Source organism: Bufo bufo, chromosome 8 (assembly GCF_905171765.1).
Source record: "Bufo bufo chromosome 8, aBufBuf1.1, whole genome shotgun sequence".
NCBI classification, from domain to species: Eukaryota; Metazoa; Chordata; class Amphibia; order Anura; family Bufonidae; genus Bufo; species Bufo bufo.
In genome coordinates this window covers 137,407,021-137,419,439 of record NC_053396.1, presented here as the reverse complement: position 1 = coordinate 137,419,439, position 12,419 = coordinate 137,407,021, and the positions used below count along the sequence as shown (strand labels likewise).

Below are 12,419 nucleotides of genomic sequence, written 5' to 3'. Positions count from 1 at the left end.
ACGACTCATTATCTGGGAGTGCGTATTTGTCTTTAAAGTCACTTAGGGGTATCATCTTTCCCCTGATCAGTAACCTATCGAGAGAGGAGAATCCATTAGCAATCCACCACTGAAAAGTATCTGTCCGGAGACCCGGGGGAAAAGGCGGATTTCCAAACAGGTAGAGAAGTGGTGAACATCTGGATTGTAACCTAGCCTAGAACCTAACGGACCTCCAGAGTAGTAGAGAGTGATAGGATAATGGAGAGTAGGTCCGAATTCTTGGTGGCAAGGGGAGGGGAGACTAGAGTAGAGCTTCCCAAGACCAAGGGCTAAGAAGGGATTGTTCAAGGGAGACCCACAGAGGGTGCGCTTCTGGCTGCAGGTGTGTTAGGAATACTTGGGCTAAGCCCGCCGCTTTGTAATACTTTGTAAAGTCGGGGACTGAGAGACCCCCTTGTGGATTTATGTCTACACATTACAGTACGGGAGATGCGGGCTCGTTTGTTGCTCCAGATAAATTTCATCACATCTGACTGCAAACTATGGATATCCTTACTGGGTATTTGAACTGGAAGGGTCCGAAACAAATATAACAGCCTGGGTAAGATCACCATTCTGACTATGTGTATTCTACCGATCCATGAGACTGGTAGTGAGCTCCAGGTTTTGAGGTCTTCCCTGATTTTTCGGTATAATGGGAGGTAATTGAGTTTATATAGGGTGTTTAGTTGGGATGGTATCAGAGTACCTAAATATGGAATGTAATTGAATTGATGCGAAAAGGGGAAGTTCTGCAGGAGAAGGGATTTTAACGGGGGAGGGGTGTAACATAATAGAAGTTCAGACTTCCCATGATTAATGTGAAGCCCCAAAGCCACCGAGAATGATTTCAAAAGATGTAACAGGTTTGGGAGAGAGGTTATGGGGTTGGTGAGGGATAAATGGAGATCATCTGCCAATAAGCTGAGTTTATATTCGGTGTTTCCTATCTTAAGGCCTGTAATATTCGGATTATTCCTAATATGAATGGCGAGAGGCTCCATCGCAATGGCAAATAAAGCAGGGGAGAGAGGGCAGCCCTGACGTGTTCCCCTAAGGATCTGGCTGGAGGTTGGATGTGTAGATGGGAGTTTGAGGTAAGCTACTGGGGTAGAATAAAGGGAGTAGACAGCTTGCAGAAATGGACCTCTAATACCCATAGCCTGTAGTACTCTATACAGGTAATCCCATGTGACGGAGTCAAAGGCCTTTTCTATGTCTAGGGCCAAAATAGCTAACGGAGTTGTTCTATTATTAGCTACTTGTATTATATTAAGGACTTTTCGGATATTATCAGGGGAATCCCACCTGGTCTTTATGTATAAGGCTGGGTAGGAGAGTATTAAGATGTCTGGCCAAAATGGATGAGAACATTTCTGTGTCTAAATTCAATAAGGATATGGGTCTGTAATTGGATGGTGATAGGGGATACTTTTTTGGTTTAGGAATGACTGTGATATTGGCCACCAGAAAATCTGGATGGGGGATGTTACCCTTCAATAAATGGTTGCAGAAATTGGTGATATGTGGGCTTAGTATGGGGCAAATTTTTTATAGTAAAGAGCTGAAAGGCAGTCCGGGCCTGGGGCTTTCCCCAGTTTCAAGGCTTTAATTGTGAATTCCACTTCTTCAACTGTAAATTCCCTGCCCAGGTCACTTAGCGCTACTGGGAATATCCATGGAAGTGGGATAGATGTTAAAAAGGTATCATCTGTCTGTCACTGGTCAGAACCCGGTTTCGCATAAAGTTGTTGGTAAAAGGCATGAAAAGTGTCGTAAATGACATTTGGGTTGGAGGACACTTGGCCGGGTCGTGAATGGATTTGAAAAACTTGGTTAATTTTTTGCTTGGCTTTTAATTGGCGCGCTAACATCTTGTCAGGTTTGTTTGCATATTTATAATAATACGATGCAGTCCATCGTAGGGATTTTTCTGTATTATTTGATAGGAACAGGTTTATCTGCCTTTTGGTGTCTTTTACTGCCTTAAGCAAGTAAAGTGAGGGTGACCTCTGATGAGCTCGGACCAACCTACTGAGTTTGGCTTCTAAAGCCAGGAGGGTTGAGTTCCTTTCTCTTTTTAAGTGGGACGCTTCCTTGATCAGATGCCCCTTCATAAAAGCTTTATGAGATAGCCAGATCACCATAGGGTCTATGTCTGTGCTAGCATTATCTGTAAAGAAATTTACAATTTCTTCCTGGAGCCGATCACGAACAGCGGGTCTAGTCAAAAGTGATTCATTAAGTCTCCAAGTAAATAGGCGACTGGTGGGGGGCGGATGGAGTGACGTCAACCATAACTATGTTGTGATCAGACCAGGAAGTGACAATATGCCTGCAATATGACACAGATGGCAGGAGGGATGTGGAGGCTAAAATGAGGTCTATACGAGTGTAGAGGCGATGGGCGGGGGAGTAATAGGTGTAACTCCTCTGTGGGCCGTTATGTTCCCTCCAAGTATCCGCCATGGAGAGTGATTCTAAAACCCTTTTGTAATGGACCACACCACAACATCTCATCGTATGTAAGGGGTTCAAGCAGTTGGTGCATTTGAGTAAAAAAAAGTAACCGGATTGTTAGTAGGAGCATATACCAATTGTGTTCAAAATTATTCAACCCCCAATGCTGTAAAGGGTTTTAGGGAATTTAGTGTACATTTGTAATTGTGTTCAGAATGAAATCTTACAAGGACTTTTTAAAGAACCAAATGCAACTAAAATGACATCAATTGTTTTTGTAATACAGTATTAAATGTTTTTTTTTGTGATTTCTTCATTGACACAATTATTCAACCCCTTAAAGACTACCACTCTTAAGAACAGAGGTTCATTCAAGTGTTTTCGATCAGGTATTGAAAACACCTGTGGATGTCAAGGAGCAGCAATCAAGCATAATAAGCACCAATTAGGCAGATTTAAAAGGACTGTGATACTCAGCTCCTTCTAGACATTTACTGGTGTGTTTACAAACATGGTGAAGTCAAGAGAATGGTCCAGGAATACAAGAGAAGAGGTGATTTCTCTTCACAGGAAGGGCAATGGCTATAAGAAGATAGGAAGCATCATTCGCAAATTCAAGGCAAAGGGCACTGTTGAAACGCTACCTGGTCGTGGCAGAAAGAAGATGCTGACTTCGACTGCTGTGCACTACCTGAAGCGCAAAGTGGAGAAAAGTCCCCATGTGACTGCTGAGGAACTGAAAAAAGATTTGTCAGATGTGGGTACTGAAGTTTCAGCTCAGACAATAAGGCGCACACTGCGTAATGAAGGTCTCCATGCCAGAACTCCCAGGCGCACCCCCTTGCTGTCTCCAAAGAATAAGAAGAGTCGACTGCAGTATGCCAAAAGTCATGTGGACAAACCACAAAAGTTTTGGGATAGTGTTCTGTGGACTGATGAAACAAAATTAGAACTGTTTGGGCCCATGGGTCAACACTATGTTTGGAGGAGGAAGAACAAGGCCTATGAAGAAAAGAACACCTTGCCTACTGTGAAGCATGGCGGGGGGTCAATCATGCTTTGGGGCTGTTTTGCTTCTACAGGTACAGGGAAGCTTCAGCGTGTGCAAGGTACCATGAATTCTCTTCAGTACCAGGAGATATTGGATGAAAATGTGATGCAGTCCGTCACAAACCTGAGGCTTGGGAGACGTTGGACCTTTCAACAGGACAATGATCCCAAGCATACCTCCAAGTCCACTAGAGCATGGTTGCAGATTAAAGGCTGGAACATTTCGAAGTGGCCATCGCAGTCACCAGACTTAAATCCGATTGAGAACCTCTGGTGGGACTTAAAGAAAGCAGTTGCAGCGCGCAAGCCTAAGAATGTGACTGAACTGGAGGCTTTTGCCCATGAAGAATGGGCGAAGATACCCGTAGATCGCTGCAAGACACTTGTGTCAAGTTATGCTTCACGTTTAAAAGCTGTTATAACTGGAAAAGGATGTTGTACTAAGTACTAAGATTGAATGTCACTTGGGGGTTGAATAAAACTGATAATGATGTGAGCACAGAAAAGACATTTGTGGTTATTTCATTATAAATGTTATGTTATATTTGTCTGATTTACAAGTGCCTCTTTGATTTAATTGTAAACAAGATGACTGAAATGATCAAAATCAATGTCAAACTGGCCAAAACACATAATTTCAGTGGGGGTTGAATAATTTTGAACACAACTGTACAGTTCATTTACAATACACATAGTGCGGTCCTTACATTTACCCAGCAGGATAACATATCTACCATTGGGGTCCATGATGGAGTGGGAGATTTGGAGAGGGAATGAATTTCGTATAAAGGTTGTTACTCCTCTGCTCTTGGTTTGAAATGTGGATGAGAAGAACCTGGTGTACTGAGGGTGAAAGAACTTAGGATGGGAGGTGGATGTGAAGTGGGTCTCCTGTAGGCAAATTATATCTGGACTATGTTTAAGGTATGAGATAAAGGCCGTCTTACGTTTTGTCGGGGAATTGAAACCCCTTACATTATGCGTTAGTAACTTACACATAATTGAAAAGGTGATAAGCTTCTGCTAATGTCAGCTAACATTAATAACCCTTTTGCATCAGAGAGGATAGAAGAGAAGATCTCCATAAAAACATTAAAACCATAAGACAAAAATAATAACAAAGCACCAAAAGGTGCAAAGTGATAACATGAATAGCTGGACCTAAAATGGCCAGAAAACATAGGTGGGTCAGTTGTAGGGATCAATGGGATAATAACTAACCCCTGACCTCCAAAAGAAGAATGGATGGCAACATGTTGGTCCGAATCGCTGTTTCCCTGTATAATAACAGGAGGACTGCTGGATGAAGGGGTGGTTAGGCAGGTTGAAAATCAAGGGACACATATAAGGGAAGGAATAACCTTGGACTCAGATGTTAGTTTGTGCAAACCCTCTTGTACAGCAGCAGTAGGAAGGTGATTCACAGCGTAACGTTCAGTGTCCCGGCGGCTTGTTCACTGCGTGAGAGGCGGGATCTTTGTCCAGACCCGGGCTGGTCGTTGGGGTCTTGGGGGAGCCGGAGATCCTTCTGGGCGGTCTACCGCTATACCGGCGCGTTGCAGAGTCTCAAAGCCCTCCAAGGGGGTATGGATCGTGTGGATGCGAGAGTTCAGCTGAAAAGAGAGGGCGAAAGGGAACCCCCATCTGTATCGTATTTGAGCTTAATGTAGGGCTTGGGTCACTGGTCTCATTTCTCTGCATTTTCGCAGCGTTGATGGGGCTAAGTCCGCATACAGATGAACAGAGGATGGGAGACCAGGTAAGTTGGACATATTTCGTGCAGCAGTGAGGACCATGTTCCTCACCTCTGGGTGGTGAAATTTAAGGACAATGTCCCTAGGAATGTCCGGTGAGCGTGGCTTACCCAGGGCTCTATGAACCCTATCCAGCCGTAGCTGATTTGGCTGCGCTTGGGGCAGCAAAGCTGCAAAGAGGGATCCCATGGTAGAGGAGAGGTCTTGAAATGATTCAGGCAGACCTCTGATTCTTAAGTTCCCTCTCCTGGACCTATTCTCTAGGTCTTCTCATTTTAATTCAAGCGCTTGTAGTTGTGCAGTATGGGAATCAATATCTTCCCTATCGACGCCTATTGCGTCTGCGATCTCGTCCGTTCTGGACTCTAGGTCAGAGACCCTATTTCCCAGATCTAGTATTTGGCGAGAAAATTCCGCCACTGCTTGTTAGAGTTCAGCACGAAAGAGGGCTGCAATATTTTTGTACAATTCAGCCTGACCTGAATGCAGCACTTCAGATTCGAGGTGCGGTCCACTTTCAGTTGAGGAGGCCGGGCTTGCCGGGGACGGGGCCTGGTCCGCCATGATGGAGTGCCTCGTGTTCCTGAAGATCTCTGGTAAGGTCTGTGACGGTGTACCCGGAATTTTAGATTTACCATTTCCGCGGGTCTTCTGTGTCCCCTGCGTGGGTGTTGTAGGCTGATGGAGCCGAAGGATCAGTGCTGAGAATGGGAAAATGTCAGCGGTCGGAACGGAGCTCACAGAGGCATGTCTTCCCTGTAAGCCGCGCGCATGCGCCTTCAGTTTTGCTGTATTTAATAGCCATTTTTATTTTTTTATTTCATGTGAATGTAGCCTTAAAAGGGTTTTTTGAGATTTTTTAACTGATCGGTGGAGGTCCAACACTTGGGACCCCCGCCGATCAGCTGAGAAGCCACAGCAAGCACAGCGCAATACATTGCATAGCGGCCATGCTTGATATCGCAGCTTAGCACCATTCACTTCAATGGGGCTGAGCTGCTCCTAGGCCATATAATCAATGAATGTGACGTCAAGAGGCCTAGGGAAGCTGCAAGAAGGCACGTTCTGGTGCCATCTCAAATAGCTGACAGTTGGGGGTCCCATGTCTGACAATGTTGGCAACCTCTTTTGGATACATTGTGGAACCTGTATATATAGACTGTACTATTTCTATTGATACCTCCATTGATACCTCCACGTCTTAGAATTCTGTGTATGTTACCATAAAGTTCCATGCCACTCTCTTGTGTGTAGCCAAGTGTGTGCCCTCTCTGAGAGACTGCAGCAGTATGCTCGTTTTCTCATTTTGAGTAAACCGCTGTTCAAGTTTTACCTTGCCGAGTCTATGTAAGTTTTTGCACTAACCTAAGAGTGGGGTACCAAATAATGGTCATAGGCCACACCTGCCATATCAGGAGATGCACTGAACTGATGTTTTCTCTAGCAAGAAAACAAATTAAAGTGTATAAAAAGGACAATGGTGACAAATGTGGCAAGCTGATCCTCATTGTGGAATGTGTCAAATGTTTAAATGAGGACTTGTCACCACAAAATGCAATGCAATCTAAAGCAGGGGAAGCTGAGCAGAATAATGAGCCACGCGCCGTTAGGAACGCAGAAAATAGCTTGAGAGAAAGTAATTCCAAATGTAGACCTGAAACTTTGCTAATGTTTTACTGAACCTCTTATGACTGAATAAAAATAAAATAAGAAAATGCATATACAAAAACACAAAGTTGGAGTGCCATCTGAAGTTGTTCTCAGGATTTATGGTCCCAAGGGTGGACAGGGGCTTTAAAAATGGACGTGCAAATAACAGAAGCCTCCTGTGGATGAGAGCTGTGGCCAGGAGTTATTTCAATGTACAAATGTGGCTCACAGGAAGGGAAAAAGCAAATATATAAATGTATAAATTACAGGTTTTACTGAATCATTTCCCACAAAACTATAAATCAATCCGCTCGGTTTCTCCTCTATTACATGGGGCACTCAGATTGCATTGCATTTTGTGGTCACAGGTCCTCTTTTTAAAACCTGAAATTGAGTAAGATAAGGGTCCATTCACACGTCCGCAACGTGTTTTATGGATCCGCAAAACACTGACAGCGGCAATGTGCATTCTGCATTTTGCGGACCGCACATTGTCGGCACTAATAGAATATGCCTATTCTTGTCCGCAATTGCGGACAAGAATAGGACACATTCTATTTTTTTCGGGAACGGAATTGCGGACCCGGAAGTGCGGGTCCGCATTTCCGCATCCGGGCAGCACATCGTGCTGCCCCATAGAAATGAATGGGTCCGCAATTCCGTTCCGCAAAATGTGGAACGAAATTGTGGACGTGTGAATGGACCCTAAGACAGCACCTTTGCTGGTCTGATATTAACAAAAAATAAACTACTACCATATGTGATGTTTCATTACTGGTGCCTCCTTGTGCAGTCCTATCTGATATTGAACCTCCACCATCTTCATAAGCACCTTGAATTAGATTAGGTTCTATGTATTATTATCTGTCTAAAATAGGAATTTGATGAAAGACACATATAAAAGTAGTTCAAAGCAAATGTATAGTCTATATAATTTTTATTTGCCTAAATCATACACATGTATACAGTAAATATAGTACATAGGGAAGTATCAGTCATGCCTGTACATACAATATCAGAGACAGCTGTAGGTGATGCAAAACTATGCTACATGGGGGGCAGAAGTGGCAGTTTCACCTGGGCCTGGTATATGAAGAAGCACAAAGCCCCATCCGCCTCATGACAAGAGCCTATTATATTATGTTGCATGGTTGCTGGGACCTTGATAGATGTTTTGCATTTGGATATAATAAATATCCCATTTAGGCCTGTGTTGCAAATCCAAGTAGCGCTATGAGTAGGTGCTGTAGTTACATCATAGATTGCTATAAGTTGACATGATAGCATTGATAATTTCAGACAGATTATATCATTGCGTAATGAGTATCCATAAAGTGCTCTAGAAGATGGAGATCCAGAGACTGTGTAGGCCACTAGGTTACCCTGAGCTCAGTGTCATATTTGTAAAACCCTCTCCAGATGATGTTTTCCTTGTGAAATGAATATTAAAGCAAAACTTTGTGGTACTCTGATATGGTTAATGCTAGGAGTCGGGTTCCCACCCCGTTCACAGTGAAATCAAAGAACTCCAGCAATGTGGTTACAGAATTGGTGAGTTTTATTAAGGAATGCGGCTGTACAAATCAAATGTGACGTTTCGGCCACATACGGCCTTTTTCAAACTGGTGCCGCTGGGGAAAGAGAGGTAGAAGTAGAAGGACGTGCGCTGTGGAAGGTGTGCAACCGCACAGTAAGGTATCTGTACATCTGCATTCCTTAATAAAACTCAACAATTCTGCAACCACATTGCTGGAGTTCTTTGATTTCCTTATGAAATGATGCATTATCTTGTTGTAAGTAGACTGTGGCCATAAGAGGATACGTATGCAGGTCAGTAACAAAACTTATAGGGGGGCCATCTAAATAATTGTGAGTTGGCATTAAAGGAATTTATCTGTGGATTAATGTATTTTATGCCAACATTTTGCCCTACCATATGTACAGTGCACCATGTCAGAGCAGAAGACATGTTTTCCCAATCCTCAGCTGTATAGTTCTTTCTGGTTCCTGGTTTGGTCCTTTTAGTTCCTCCACTGCACATTTCACAGTGTTATGTGTTCATTGATCCTTCAAATTCACAGTTGCCTTCCTGTTAAAGAGGTGTTCTAGTCATAGTGATCAGTGTGAAAACAACATATTTCTAGGTATTTTAAAATAAGGCTATTGACATTAAATATGAAAACAATATCATAAAAAATTTAATGTTTGTGCTTTAAATGTAGGTCACAGGGCCATGCTTACTGAGGCAGTGCGGAGGCACATGGGGCACCTGTGGTTCCATACTCAGAGCATGAGACCTTAGTGTCATCTTTGTAAAGTAAGTCTTTTTTGAAAGAGCAAACAAAAGATATATTGTGAACCCCCCCCCCCCCCATACTGTCTCTATTATGTCCTATAATACCAATATTAAATTCATTCTCAATGTTATATTTAGCCGTGAATATTGCATTGATGTATATAACTAACTCCAGATGAATTTGATATTTAAGATGATATTTTATGGAAGTTCTCTGGGCTGAGATGCCTGAAATATTCTCTTTACTGTTAATGATTTACATGAAAGCTTATCAGAACTAAACTGCGACCCAATGAAAAATAACATTTTGTTTTGCAGTCCTTTGTACTTAAAACAACACCTCTCTTGGCATGTTTTTAAACCTCTAAGTCTATGATCTTTTTACTGTAATTGTTTCCCGAAGCTGAATTCCATACTCCTGAGCTTCATTACACTTAAAAAGCCCATGTTAAATTAGGTTAAATAAGTTATTTTATGGAGCTCGTCAAAGTGAAAACAGGACAGCACCACTTGTTAGTCGATTTCTGTGTAAAATGGTGGCGGTCCTCGCAGTGCCAGGCCCCGACCTGAGGGCCCCCTTGGTAGCCAAAAGAATAGATGAAAAACCGCAGCACTCCCAGTCTTGAATCCAATTTTGTGTTTATTAACACAGAAAAAAATAGCAACGTTTCGACAGCAAAGTTTATATAGCTTGAAAAAGACTTTGCTGCTGAAATGTTGCTATTTTATATAAAAATGAGCTGGCAATCAAACATCTGATGGGCAGGGGCCCGACACCCCACATCCCCACCAATCAGCTGTTTCTCCGGCATCAGAGCTCCAGTGTGTAGTGGATGGAGCTGGTTATTGCAGCATTGCTCCCATTAACATTAAACAGCTGATTGGCGGTGGTGCGGGGTATAAGATCCCCAGAAATCTGATGTGGATGGCCTAGCCATCCATATCCAACTCCTGGACAACCCCTTTAACAATTTTCAGACAACAGATTTCTTACTTACTTTTTTTTTTTTTTTTTACAGATGTTGCTCTTTGGGATTTTAAAATTATAGTAATTACACAAAGTATAAATGCATCCTCATTAAGCAGTTTCTTATTTACTGTAAATCCAGGTTCTCACACATCTGGGCAGATTGTATAGTTCATATATTTTTTAAGGTATCCATAATAAACTCAGCTTTTTACTATATCCTGGCTAATTTACTGTTGGTTTGGATTCTAGTGTCAATCCTGTAATCCAATTTGAAAAAGGAGTGAATTTGATTTTGGATGCATTACATTGGTCTGTATCCAAGATCAGGCTTATACAGTTATTTAATTAAATGCAAATCTGAATGCTAGATCCAGTTCATCTCTAGTAAGCTGGCAGTCTAGAATTCGTGATACTGTATTTTAGGTCTTGTCATCGCATAGAGAAAATTTTTGTTATTTTTGACAATAATGAAGTTAAAATAATTAATCACTAATGTATTGGTTGTACTTGGATAATTATAAATGGAGATATTTTGCAAGGAAAGTTGTGCCCAACATAACAAATTTAAAGGGTACCTGCTGTAAATCTACCATATTGTTCACTATATTGTTTCGTTACGGTTGAATTACTACTACATGAAGGTTGGAATATATGCTGCTTCTAAGAAACCTGTTATGTGTTATAAATTAAAGGGGTTGTTTAAGACCCTCAAAAAATGGGGGTGATCAGATATGGTGAATGAAAAAAGAAACACCTGCTCTGGACATCCCCATTCCTGAAGCATAGCTCCATCATGCCTGAGTCCATCTCAACCTGCATAGCTGGAAATTGACTATAATAGGACCGCCTGTTTTAGGTATTAGTGCAGAGATTCGGCTGGACAAATACTGAATCTTGGCACTAAAGCTGAAAACACGCCGGATCCCCGCCATGTCCCACTATAGTCGATGGGCTCCAGCAGGGAAAGGTAATATCCGGCTATTTTAGTGCTAATGTCAAACTAGTTTAATTGAATTTGTTTGTTCTATGCTTTAGTTTAGTCTGTTTTATGTTATAATAGTGTAATTTTTGTCAAATTTTCTATGCATCCACCTACAATTATGTTATTTTTTATTATTAATATTATTATGTTTTTTTTCCAGGCAACATGTTTGTCGTCAGTCTATCTGTTGCAGATCTGGTGGTAGCAGTATACCCATATCCAGTTATTCTCATAGCTATTTTCCATAATGGATGGACGCTGGGAAATATCCATTGCCAAATCAGTGGCTTTCTGATGGGACTGAGTGTCATAGGTTCTGTTTTCAATATTACAGCCATAGCCATTAACAGGTATTGCTACATCTGCCATAGCCTGCGGTATGACAAGGTTTACAACCAGAAAAGCATATTTTGTTATCTGTGTCTAACTTGGGTATTGACTGTTATCGCAATTGTGCCAAACTTTTTTGTTGGATCTCTCCAATATGACCCACGGATTTTCTCGTGCACTTTTGCCCAGACTGCCAGCTCTTCGTACACAATTACAGTAGTTGTGGTGCATTTTATTGTCCCGTTGGCTGTAGTAACATTCTGCTACTTCAGGATATGGGTCTTGGTTATTCAAGTGAAGCACAGAGTAAGACAAGACTCCAAGCAGAAGCTGACATCGGCAGATTTCCGGAACTTTTTGACTATGTTTGTTGTTTTCGTGCTTTTTGCTGTGTGCTGGGGACCTCTCAACTTTATTGGCCTTGCTGTAGCCATTAATCCTTTTCAGGTGGCACCGAAGATCCCAAAATGGCTATTTGTGTTGAGTTACTTTATGGCTTACTTTAACAGTTGCCTCAATGCAGTCATCTATGGTCTTCTTAATCAAAATTTTCGCAAAGAGTATAAAAGAATACTACTGGCCTTGTGGACTCCAAGACTTCTGTTTGTTGACACATCAAAAGGTGGGACGGATGGAGTTAAAAGCAAGCCGTCTCCAGTGGTTACAAATAACAATCAGGTTGACGTGTATGTTTAAAGACATTGGACAACCATTTTATATGCATTTTCATTCAATCAAAATTATTTTTAACATTTTTCACCATGTGCCTGTTATCATGCACTTTGTCTTTATTTTAAATGATCAAAATACACAATATATTATATATTCTATGGTCTTATTTGAACAAGAAAATTACTTTTCTACATTTGTACTGCAAGATTTTAAACTGCTATGCGACGAAATCTG

The 12,419-nt window shown here is 41.8% G+C and overlaps 1 protein-coding gene across 1 annotated transcript in view; it reads left to right on the top strand.

Annotated features, from left to right (window-relative positions):
- GPR50 (G protein-coupled receptor 50) overlaps positions 1-12,209 on the top strand; it is a 202,438-nt gene extending 190,229 nt beyond the window's left edge. The window contains exon 2 of the mRNA XM_040442826.1: positions 11,344-12,209. Coding sequence (XP_040298760.1) covers positions 11,344-12,209 — 866 coding nt within the window. The remainder of the gene's footprint in view (positions 1-11,343) is intronic.
- The last annotated feature ends 210 nt before the right edge of the window (positions 12,210-12,419 follow it).